This window comes from Theropithecus gelada, chromosome 1 (assembly GCF_003255815.1).
Source record: "Theropithecus gelada isolate Dixy chromosome 1, Tgel_1.0, whole genome shotgun sequence".
In the NCBI taxonomy this organism is placed as follows: Eukaryota; Metazoa; Chordata; class Mammalia; order Primates; family Cercopithecidae; genus Theropithecus; species Theropithecus gelada.
The window spans coordinates 183404657-183417396 of record NC_037668.1 but is presented as its reverse complement, the minus strand read 5'-3'; the positions used below and the strand labels follow the sequence as shown (position 1 = coordinate 183417396).

General features: G+C 48.1%; 1 protein-coding gene across 1 annotated transcript; it reads left to right on the top strand.

Annotated features, from left to right (window-relative positions):
- Positions 1–636: 636 nt before the first annotated feature.
- Positions 637–10691, top strand: LOC112632715. Its single transcript, XM_025398671.1, has 3 exons — positions 637–813; positions 3349–3498; positions 9093–10691. Exons 1-3 carry the CDS (start codon positions 637–639, stop codon positions 9654–9656), a joined length of 891 nt encoding a protein of 296 aa, XP_025254456.1. The 3' UTR covers positions 9657–10691.
- The last annotated feature ends 2049 nt before the right edge of the window (positions 10692–12740 follow it).

Genomic DNA, 12740 nt, shown 5'->3' with positions numbered 1-12740 from the left:
TCTCCTGCTCTGATAAAGAAAGCAAAATAAATGGTGCCAGGAGCGGTGGCTCACGCCTGTAATCCCAGCACTCTGGGAGGCTGAGGCAGGCAGATCACCTGAGTTCAGGAGTTCGAGACCAGCCTGGCCAACATGGCGAAACCCAGTCTCTATTAAAAATACAAAAACATACCCAGGCATGGTGCGGGTGCCTGTAATCCCAGCTACTTGGGAGGCTGAGGCAAGAGAATCACTTGAACCCGGGAGGTAGAGGTTGCAGTGAGCCGAGATCGCTCCATTGCAAAAGAAACAAAGGAATTGATGCACAGTGCACAGACCAGCAAATCTGAGAGCACAGAGCTCCCTACTCTAGATGAATGACCCTCTCCGAGTTCAACCTGCCTCTTTGTTGCCATGGTTACCTCTTCAGTTTCCAGGCAGAAACTTTTTGAAGTTCACAATTTATCCCAAATTCTCTTCCCAGCAGGTCGGTTCATATCTGCAGTTTCGGTAATGCAGGATGACTCGACAGTTGCTGTAAATCCAGCAAGTTGAGCTCGCTTATGAATTGCACTGGCTTTGACAAAACCTGACCTCATTTTTGCCCAGCACTCCCAGAGCAGCTGTGATCTCTTTAATGGATGGCAGCATGGGGGCATGGCTCTGCATCCTGGGTCATCCGGGGTCAGCAGTCTGGGCAAAGCTGTGGTCAAGATTAAATGTCCCACAGCGTCCCAGCCATATTGCCTTTCATCTCCTTCAGCTCCCAGCCCCCAGCACTACCCTTTCCATGGAGGCAGAAGTCTAGGTGGGGATCTTTGTCTACTGAAAATGGTAAGGGGAAATGAGAACACTTCCTCCATTTTTCTGATCCAGCTCAGATGATCCCCACAGTGGTCTAGGTCCTCCAAATTCCATCATCAATCTACATATTTCTTGTGTAGAAAGCAATCACATACATATTTCTTATGAATTTACTATATTCCCAAGTTGGTGGGAAAACAATAGCTTTTAAGACTCTTCCCTGAATTCAAGGACCTTATGATCTAGCTAAGGAAACAGAACTGCATGGTGGGGAGCAGGGAAAATGAAAGGAAATTATTGTTTGTCACAGAAACAGATGTCAAGGGAAGAGGCTGATCAGAGAGGATTGACAGTATTGAAAAAGAAGTGATGGAGCCATGGTAGCCAGTGAGAAGCAGGAGACGTAGAAGGAGGCATCAAAGTGAAAGAAACAGGAAAAGCTATTATCATTTGCAGGTACAGCAAAGGTGCAGAAAGACTAAGGAATTTATTAAATGCTGCAGAAGCACTTAGGGTTGTGGGACACAATTGGATGCCACTTTTAGATTTAAGAGCATATCCTGAGGCAGCTGAATGAGGAGGCAGTGATCACCTCCAGCAGAAGTGAAATAGGCAATCACTGGGGACATTTCCCTGCTGGTTCATGACAAAAACTTTGGGCACCCTTTCCTTCTTGATAGGAGAAGTTGACCAAGTTCAGCCTGGTTGTAGGAAATGACTTTTACTATGATTAATGATTACTGTTTAGGGTATTGGGTGCAGCTTGCTTTGCTGCTATATTAGTCCTCTCTGGTTTCTTCTTTTCCCTCCCTTCCCACTTCCCCCAAACCTAGACTTGGAGGATGATGTCTAGACTCCTCTGTAAAGCATCTAAGGCTCTAACCACTTGGTCTCACATCCTTTATACACCCTAAATTCCAGCCAAACTCAGCAATTGGCACGTTACCCTGGGCATCATGCTGCCTTATACCCACAAACCCTTGAGCATAAAATTCTCTTGGCCTGAAGGTCCTTCCCCTTCCTGTACTACTCATTTTAAAAAAATATTTTTTCAATAAACTGATTTTACTTATATATTGAGATATAATTTACACATAATAAAATGCACAAATCTTAAGAGTACAATTGAATGAGTTTTGACAAATGTATACACCCATGTAACCAATATGTAATCAAGCTATGGCTTCCACCACTCCTCATGCCTGCTCCAGCAAATTTCTCCCCCAAACAGAGGTGACCACTAGTCTAAGTCCCAGAACCATACATTGGTGTTGACTCTTCTTGACTTTTCTACCTATTTTTGAGACCTAGCTCAACTGCCTTCTATTCTCTCATACCATCCCTAATTCCCCCTGCATCCCCCCATCTGCAAGCAGAGTTGACCAGGCCTCCTTTGAGCCATCCCTGTTGCCCTGTGCTCATAGAATCGATGGACACAGGGCTGTCTGTTTCCTCTGTGTGCTCCAGGAGGGCAGGGATTATTGCCTTGGTCATCTTTTTTATCTTCAGCCCCTATCACCATGCTCAGTTCTGCATATGTTCCATAAATGTTGGCTGGGTAGATGGCTTCTGTTTCAACACAAATAATAAAAGCTAACATTTATCGAACACTTACTATGTGCCAGGCTCTGTTCTGTGTGCTTTGACTTGAAGTATCTCTTTCAATGCTCACAATTACACTCATAAGATGAGTAATATATTTTCCCCATTTTACATTTGAGTAAACTCTGTTTACATTGAGTAAACAGAGATTGGTTAAATAACTTGCCTATGGCCACAAAGCTAGTAAGTGGTCGAGCTGGGTTTTGATTTCAGATAGTCCAACTCCAGGACCTGGGTTCCTAAGCAAACACTACATCGGCATGCCGTGTGGTGTTTTCTAGAACTCAGAATTGGCTTGCTATGAGAAGAATGAAGCACATCCTTGGGGAATCATGGCACAATGTTCCAGGTCATCCTTCTGTCTTCTGCAGTTTTGTTTCCTTGTATCCTCTTTCTTGCTCACTCCATTCCTCTCTCCCCATTCACATTTTTCCACTTCCTGTCTTTGCCCGTAGCTGTGATGTCATCACAGGCTCTGGATTTTTCTGCTGCTTCACTTCCCAGTCCCTTGTGTATGCAGTTCCCGAGTATGGCTGCGGAGAGTCCCTTTCTCTGCTCAAGTCCCTCAGTTAGCATGTGGGTTTTTATATCTCTTTTTCAAGAAAACTCAGAATTCAGCTCTGTGTTCCCCTGCCACACTTTCCAGCCCATGCTATCCCATCTTCCTTTGCTCATGGAAAAGCCTGGTTCCCACCTGGGCGGGAGCCCAGGGGCAGCTCCCAAAGTCTTTGGGATGTGTCAGAACCCAAGACCTTTGTTCCTCCCCATCCTCCTGGGAACCTGAGAGTTGGGGGATGGTGCCTGGCCCTCTGAGGTTTATGCTTTCTTGGTTCTCACATGCTAGCTTGGCCCTTTCCAGGCTCATATCTTAGTGTTTTGTGGTTTGACACCCGTGAGCTTATCTGCCTGACTGTAAGATCCACTTCACCCCACCCCATAACCCGACAGTCTACTTCCCTCCAGGCTCCTGACCTCTCCCTGCCTGCCAGCACCAAGCTTCCTCCACCTCTCCCTGTGCTCGCCAGCCCATGCTGTCTCCAGTCTCCCCTGCAAACCCCTGCCCATCCCTGCCATTACCTTGCTGCATTCCCTAAAGTACCGAATAAGTCGGCAGTAATAAATGGACCCATCTCACCTTAACACTTCCATTTCCGAAGTAAGAGAGATACCTCAGAAGCCTGAGTTTCTAAATGTCTTTCTCTTTCCCACCATACCTCCTCCTAGCCTTCTTCACCTTTGTCACAAAAGTCATTTTTCTGAGAGCATCTCATTTCCATTCACCAAGACTTAGAAACAAGGCTTATTAGAATCTGCATTTCACTCATTCAATAATTTTCCAAGGCCCTGAGAAGCCAGTCAAAATGAAAGATTGGCGGGGGAGGTGGAAATGTGAGGCCTGGGATTTGCAAATGACTGAAAGGCAATGTCTATATTTCCTGTCCCCTAGTCCTTTGCAAACTGAGGATGGAGCACTTTTTTATTTTAGAACTGGAAAGTCAGACAGGTACTATACCCCAGATGGTGCCTCTATCTCTAGAGGGAAATAAGCACCAGAAGAAATCTAACAGGTGCCACCCCTAATCTGGGAGTAGAGGAGGGATTCTGACCATCACTCCCCACACCATATTCTCTAACCAAGGCAACAGCCAGTGCTGATGTGTAACATCATGGGCAAGAGGAAAGCATTCTGCTCTTTGGCCTAACTGTTGTGTCAAGGGAAGAACAGGGATATAGAATAGGTAGGGAGGGAACATTGTTTTACTCTCAAATATTGTGTGTGTGTGCGTGTGTGTGTGTGTGTGTGTGTGTTTAGGGGCAGGGAACTGAAAGACCTTCACAGAGGAGAACCTCTATGAGTGACCACCCACCCTCATTTCTTGGAAAACTCAACAATCAGACTACCTCTGTTTCCAAAGGCATTCAGTGTTCTCTCCTCCATTCCAAAGCTGCCTTTGAGATGTGGGTCCTTACTTGGACAGGTCTAAAATGGCCTCAGGGAGGTCTGGAGCCCCAAATCTTGGTGCCTAGTGCAGTGTCTGACACAATAGAGGGACTCATTAAATAAAGAGTGAATGAATCCCACTCCAAACATGGTGAATATCCTCGGAGATTAACTATCAACTCTGCCTCCCCCAGATCCTCCAGATTGCAGGCATTCTCAGCTAAACTTCAGCCAGTCAACTTTCTGGAAATGGGTCCCAGGAGGGCTGAATTATGCAGTGAAACTTACTACTCTGCAGCCCTCTTATGCTCCCCTCCCCCTGTGGCTTGCAGTCTTCCAGTGCAGAGCAAACTGGAGCAAAATCAGGGAAGGGTCAAGCAGACATCAGTGGCTCCAGAGCCCAGCGTGAGTTGGAAGCAAGACACCAAACACACATGGCACCTGTGCTGACTCTTCCTACCCCTCTGGCGGCCTTTAGTGTGAAAAGCCCCCAGCTTACCTTGCCTCCTTCCTCTTCCTCTCCTAGGTATTCCAGGGCAGCATGTACTAGGGAGAACCCAGCTGTATCAGACAGTAGGACGATTTCAGCCAGCTTGGGAGGTTGATGTCTGGTCTTCCTCTAGGCCCTGTCTTAGAAAAAAGGAAACTACCATTTTAGGGCCCTCCATGATCCAACACTGGGCTTCGGGCCTTACAGACACCACCTGTACAGATGGGGAAACAGACATTGGTGGGTAAGGAATCTCCCCACACTGGTGGGTAAGGAATCTCCCCATGGGAGTGCCAGGCTGGCAACCCAGTTCTATTCACAAGGTCCATCCCCAGGGCTATTCAATGCCTCGTCCCCATGTTCCCTAGCCTCTGAGCATTTCTCCCTCTGGACCTTGGCTGCTACTTCAGGCCTTTTCTCCTCCTTGTTCTAGTCAGAGATTTCTAAGTGCTTAGCCAGGCCACAGATGAGACATAAGGACCCCAGGAACAGCAAGCCCCAACATGTGAATACCACACACACGTGCAGAGGTGTCAGGTCAGAGGCATGGGAGGGGCTTTGTCATCTCCTGGGAGTTAAGGACCTACTTTCTGTGGGGTCCCTCCTCCTCCTTTAAGTCACCTTCCACGAGTCCCCATGTCAACAGGGAGAGTAGGGGGTGGGGTGGGGCAGTCTGGTGCAGGGGCACAGAAGAAAAGCCATCTTATAGGAAAGCAGGGGAGGCTCCACAAAAGCACCAACACTCGCTGTAATGCGGCAACAAGTTGGAAGGGATCGTGCCTCTCACAATGTGCTCACAACACCTGAGCAGAGGGAGAAACGTGGTGTGATGTGTGAGCAGCTGGGAGGCTGGGCTGGCAGAGTGGGGGCGGGGGAGGAGGGTCGGAGAAAGCCATGGGAACAGGTGGTCCTTTCACAAGCTCCCAGGCCCTCAGCCCCTGACACAGCAGCTGTCCTAGAAACAGGCCCAGGTGGACAGAGCGAAAAACACAGCAGGGGGTGCATGATGTTTTTGCAGAGAAAGAAATGAGCTCTCCCTAATAGGCCCCACACATTTGAGCAGGGCGGCACACGCGGTGAGCTGTGTGACTGAGACTGGGTGAGCCACGCCTCCTCTGCCAGCCATCTAGCTGTAGTGCTGCTCCAAGTGTGACCACAAGGGAACTTTCTGGATCCAAGTCCCCAGGCGTCCCAAACACCCTGGCTGCAGTAAACACAATGACAGTCACTAACAATTGGTGTGCACACTTCTCTGTGCTCTACATTTACGGCTCTTATAGTTCTCATCTCATTTCATCCTCACAGTAACCTCTGAAGAAGGTCCTCTGACCATTGTTTTACAGATGGGGAAACTGAACATAGAGAGGTTAATGAGGAAGGGACAGAAGGATGGCGCCATGATTTGGTACTGGGTCATCTGACTGCAGTGTCCATGCAGTTAGCTACGCATTCTGCAGACTTCCTCCATCCCCAGCTCCCATGTAGCAGGACAAGCCGCAGACAAAACCCCTCAGACACCGAGATAGTGAAGGGAGTGGCTTTAATCAGCTGGGAGCATTGGCAGGCTAGCGTCTTAAAATCCAAGCTCGTCAGGTGCTTAACTTCTGTCCCTTTTAAGGGCTCACAACTCTAAGGGGGTCCACGTGAGAGGGTCGTGATCGATTGAGCAAGCCAGGGGGATGGACCTTGTGAATAGAACTGGGTTGCCAGCCTGGCACTCCCATTTACTAGGTGTGTCAACGTGGGGAGATTACTTACCCACCAATGTCTGTTTCCCCATCTGTACAGGTGGTGTCTGTAAGGCCCGGAGACCAGTGTTGGATCATGGAGGGCCCTAAAAATGGTAGTTTCCTTTTTCTAAGACAGGGCCTAAAGGAAGACCAGACATCAACCTCCCAAGCTGGCTGAAATTGTCCTACTATTCACAGCTGGGTTCTCCCTAGTACATGCTGCTCTGGAATACTGTGTAGCGGCTCCTCCTGCTACATGGGAGCTGGGGATGGAGGAAGTCTGCAGAATGCGTAGCTAACTGCATGGACACTGCAGTCAGATGACCCAGTACCAAATCATGGCGCCATCCTTCTGTCCCTTCCTCAATAATCTCTCTATGTTCAGTTTCCCCATCTGTAAAACAATGGTCAGAGGACCTTCTTCAGAGGTTACTGTGAGGATGAAATGAGATGAGAACTATAAGAGCCATAAATGTAGAGCACAGAGGAAGTGTGCACACCGATTGTTAGTGACTGTCATTGTGTTTACTGCAGGGGGTACGTGACAGGGGCTGCGAGCACCACTGGTCAGAGGTGAAACAGAACAGAATGGGACGTTTCACAATGTCCTTCCATACAATGTCTGGAATCTATAGATAACATAACCAGTTAGGTCAGGGGTGGATCTTTAACTACCAGGCTTAGATCAGGCAGGCCCAGGCCTGGTTTCGGATCTGGTTCCTTGGTTTCGGGTCTGGTTCCTAGGCGCCGGGCTACCTGCCTTTTGTTTTGTTTTCCTTTCCTTTTTTGAGTATAAAACAATATGAGAGGGTCTGTCTGTCTTCTCTCATTTCTCCCGTTTGAGTTTCTGATAAGTCTTTCCAAAGGAGACAATCAGAATATGCATCTATCTTTGTTATCTCTGTGAGCAGAGGGATGACTGAATAGAATGGGAGGCCCTGAGTGGTTCCCAGCTTGAAGGGGCCCAAGATATTTTCCTTTCACACTTTCCCTCTGGGTTTGGGGCAGGACCCTCTCTGGAACAACGTAGATCAGATCTTTTCTTTATGGTCAGTTTTTACACAGAAAGATGAAGAGAAAATTAGAGTCATAATTTTAGGTTTCATGGCTGACTTTGGGAAAAGGGGTTCTGGTTTCTATGGCTGCCTTGGAGAAGGGGGATTCTAGTTCCTAGTTCCTATGGCTTGCCTTGTGGGAAAATGAGACTGAGACAGGAGGGCAAGAAAAGATCAGAGAAAAACTTTTGCTTCTGAAGCAGTATCTATATCTATCCATCTATCTACCTATCTATACTGGTTGAATCGAAGTGGTAGTCACTGTAACAATCTTTCATGCCTGAAAATCTGTACAACAAAAAGTTGGGGGAAAAGCTTTAAAGGCTCCCCCGTGACAATGTGGATTACCTCTTTCTCTGTTTCCCTAATACTGTGCATTTATCAACAACTTTATCACATTTCATTGTAATTATGTGCTAAGAAACTTTCTCCCATAAACTGTGTAAAAAAAAATACAGTAGCTGCCAGTAGCTGCACACAGTAGGCACTCAATAACTGTTTGCATGCCTGAATGTCCTCTCTTATGAGGCTGTACTTGAGAATTAATAAGCCACCGGAGTGGGAAGACACCAGTTACCATACACTACCCCTTTGATGCTTCATTCTCCATAACACAGAAGCTTGTGAGAACAGGAAAGCCGCCGTGGCTGGGAGGAAAGACAATAAATGGCTATGGACTGAATCACAGCTCAGTTTAAAACCCAGGAGATCCAGCCTCTGTGACTGGTCATCTGATTAACTGGCTGTGTGACCATGTCCAATCACTAACCTCTCTGTGCCTCTGTTTTCTCATTTGCAAACAGGGAGTAATAATGTCTCTTGACCAATAAGTGGAGAAAAGTGTTTTGAGGCCTGGCGCGGTGGCTCACGCCTGTAACCCTAGCACTTTGGGAAGACGAAGTGGGCGGACTGCCTGAGTTCCGGAGTTCAAGACCAGCCTGGGCAACATGGTGAAACCCCGTCTCTACTAAAATCCAAAAAAATGGCTGGGCGTGGTGGCGTGCGCCTGTAATCCCAGCTACTCTGGAGGCTGAGGCAGGAGAATCGCTTGAATCGGGGAGGCGGAGGTCGCAGTGAGTCGAGATCGCGCCACTGCACTCCAGCCTCGCGCCACTACCTCCGGAGCGAGACTCCGTCTCCAAAAAAAAAAAAGAAAAAAAAAAAAAGGAAAGTATTTAAAAAGTGCTTAAGTGCTCTGAAAAGTCTGAGATGTTATGCAAATAGTGCGGCATTATCCTTATTTTTATTATTAAAATGAGCGAGACTTTGCCCTGACCGGCGAAGAATGACTCACTCAGTTTTGAGGGAGGGGGCGGAGGAGTGGGAGTAGAGGGGCCACGCTTGTTTTCTCCGAGGGATGGGAATTTCCACCCAGCTGGAAGTAATAAGCGCCCGAGGCTTGGGCCTCACTGTCTCCACCCCCGCTTTCCCTTTCCTCTGACCAAGTGACAACTGCTCGGAAACAGACAGGACAGGGAATCTTAAAATAGAGCAGCAAATATTCGCGGCTCGCCGCCCCAGGCTGGGTGGCGCCATCAGCAGCTTGCGCAGGACACACAAGTCGGTTTACGCGCCGCAGCCCTCGGCCCCGGAAGAGCTGCGGCGGCGGAGCAGTGAACGCCTGCCTACCAGGGAAAAGCAGTCACCAGAAACGCGGCGTTTTGGTCGGCTGCCCATCGCCAGCCCTGTCCGCGCGAGATGCTCTGCTCCGAAGCTCCCGTGAGCTCCGCGGCCTGCGACTCCGGAAAGCGCAGCTCTTCCAGGAAGCAGCGGCGGCCCCACGGGCCCTCTCAGGCTGCAGAGAAAGGGCAGGAGGCCGCGGGGCTCTCCAGGACTCAGTGGTTTCGGAGAAGCTCGACTTCCCAGGCTCGGAGGGCCAGTTTGGGATTGTTACAGAACAAAACGTGGGCTGCATAAAGTGCTCCGAAGTGAAGCATCACCTTGAAGACTGGGCCCTTGGCTTTGTGACCCAGCAGACCCGAAATTCCAATCTGGCAAACTTTCAGCCTGACCCTAGGGAAAGGATCGCTCCCGGACTGTGGGGGTGGAGGTGATGGGACAAAGATCTTAAAATCCTGAAAAACAACCGTTATTGTCAACTGAATCTCTGCTAAGTGCATTCATTCATAAACGCTACGTGCCTGGCGCTCTTCACGTGTATTAACTGGTTTAATTCCCACAACTCTAAGTAGGGGCTGTTAATCTCACAAAGGCAGAACCACCATTCAAAGCCAGGCAGTCTGGCTCCAGCCTCTGTGGGCTTAACCGCTACCCGCCGCCAAGCAGCTCCTAGGAGCCTGGCAGGGAAAGGCATGGTGAGAACAGCAGACGAGGTCCCTCAAGTAGCTTGCATTCTGGAAGTGAAGAAAGATCGTGAACAAGTTTCAAATTGATAAAATAATTGTCAGTGGAGATTCATGCTATAAAGGAAGTGAGTAAAAGAAAGAACTACTTTCAGCAAGATGGTTTGGGATGAAGTTTCTGTTCATAAGGGCAGAAATGGACTCTCTGACTTAAAGAGAAAAAACTATGTTAAGAGTTTGGGGTAACCCACGGAATTATCAGGATGTCTCAGAATACAGACAAGAACAAAGGGAGGTTCGGCAGCCAAAAGTCCCTCCGCTAAACCACTTTGATGAGGACAAAACAGGTGCTACTGCTGAAAGCTAGACACCACATCCTACTCCACAACCAACGCTGGAACTCCCCAGACACCCCGCTGGCTCTGCCGCCCCTAAGCCGGATGCGGCAGCCACCGCTGACCCTACAGCGTATTCTCCACCACCCCATTTCTTTGCATTGCATCACCACCTCCTGAGTGTGCCTAATCGGCACCCCGCTGCTTCTGATGCAAAATTCCAAGCTGTACTGGGCAAACGCGCAGCCTCTGGCACCATTCCCAGTGCTGCTGAGCATGCAGACCTGAGCACAGTGGAGGGGGAGGGCTTGGTGGGGAGGGGGTCTTACAATTCATCCACTCTATTGAAGTCCCCTCAAACACACACGACCCAGTTTGGCCAGTGCAGCCTTTTCTCTCCCCTCCCGATAGCATTTCAGCCTCTCTTCCAATAAAAAATAGTAGCTACTAATTTTGAGTGCCTGTTTATATGCAAATGTACCACAGAAGTAAGCCTTCATTTCTGAGGCTACCCCTTGCAAGGTAGTTAATTACTCTCCCCATTTTCAAATGGAATGCAGAATCTAAAGGCTTAGAGAGGTTAGCAATCTTGTTCAGGTTCTCTGGAGTAAGAAGAGGTGGAGCCCAAATTTGAACTCAGGTTTGTAATGCTCTGGGGACCACACACTCCCTCCTAAGGAGAAAGGCAAAAAAAAATATCAGCATAGAAGGAATCCCTGCTCCAAAATCCCAGTTATGACACGTGGGGAGAGGGGACACTCCATCGAATTCATGACCACAGGCTCTACAGCCCCTAACCCTGCCCACCACCTACAAACCCTCCTGACACCCTGACCACTGCAGCCCTCCCAGCCTCCCAGGTAGATGAGCTCTGTGAGGCAACTTGGTTTCTCCTGTGTCAAGGTAGACTCCTCCACCCCGCTGACCTGTAGCCCTCATAGCTTCCATAAAGGTCCTCTGAGGTTCTATGGGTTTACACTGCTACAGGTAGGGCTCACTTTACGCAAACGCATATGTGAGTTGAATGTTTGTGAACTGATTCTATACTGATAGGATTACATCATCATTTCAAAAACCATTGTTAATCTCCACCTGCTCTTCAGCTCTCATTGACAACCAGGCACTTTAGCTTAAAGTTTTATTGCCCCCACTTCCTTACTTTTCTTGGCAAGCAGCAATCTATAAATCAATATTTAAATATACCAAGGAAGCTCATCATTAATGGATTCCCAGGGGAATCATCTTATAAAGTGAAAAAATTACTGCTTGATAAAAAAGATCATCCCCTAAGGCATTTGTATTGTGAATTTGATTTTTTTTCTTGGCTTTTACTAATCAGGTTGCATGCATATACTTAGTGGTGTAGTAATATATCAGTCCTTTAAAATGGGTAATCTGGTCAAAAAGAATGAGGAAAAATAGGACAGACAGAGGCAGTAAAAAACAAATATGGATTTCTGGGCCTTTCTATTACTGGTTAAATGTGGGCTACCCCAGCCAACCTTTCAGGACTAGGTTTCTGTCACTGCAATATAGAGCAGAGTCTTTAGTATACATCATGAGGCTGCCATGAGATTTTAATGAGGCACTGTTTAAGCCCCTGTGAGATAAGCACAAACTATTATTGAACTGCAATCTGTGTGCACCTATGAAGAGAGAAACATATCACCTCTGGGTGTGGTGGAGAGGCTGCTGCCCCCTCTTGCTATGTGCCCTCCCCTGGGTCAGGTTTCTATTTTTTTCCCAAAGTGCCAGTGCCTGAGTCATTTCTAACAAGTGGTGGGGGGTGGCATTACATCATTCACACTTTTCCCCAAGACCTGAGAGAACACGACAGGCAAACTGACAATAAGGTTGAGAATTGTCTCTGGCTGCTGCTGGAAATCTACACAGAAGTGTTTCCCCTGGCAGCAGACAGCTGCTGTGTTAGGTGTGAATCAAACATGCAAACCTCTGGAGATTTTTCTTTCCCTTCTCTGAGACACAGCTTAGCAGAATTGCTGAAAATATGGTGACACACTGTCTCAGCGCTGGGGCTTTCAGGGAGATGGAGGAGGGGAGCGAGGGCTGCTGCTCACCAGCGCTCAGGAGAGAGTCCAGTCCCTTTCAGCATCTTCCTGTGTGCCTCACTGCTCTGAATTCATCTCTCTTTTTCACCCCGCCTTTCTGGAACTGTCAGACTCCTGCCCTGGATTCCTGTTTGGGACTGTGATTACATCTCCAGAGGCAGTGGGGCCCTGCCTAGAGACCCCTGGGCAGGGTTTGGGAAGAAAGTGAGCTTGATTCCCCCATCTTTCCCGTGATTGCTAGAATTAAGAACCCAGTTCATGTGTGCATGCCTATGTATATCACATGTGTGATTCCTAAATGAAAAGATCGAAATTCTCTCCAGAAATGTCAACAGCTTCAGCTGCATTTATTTAGCTTTCCCACTGTAGAGTTGGTGATTCCCAGATGATATATGGCTACAGTGATACAGGGAGAAGCATTCTTCAGCCTC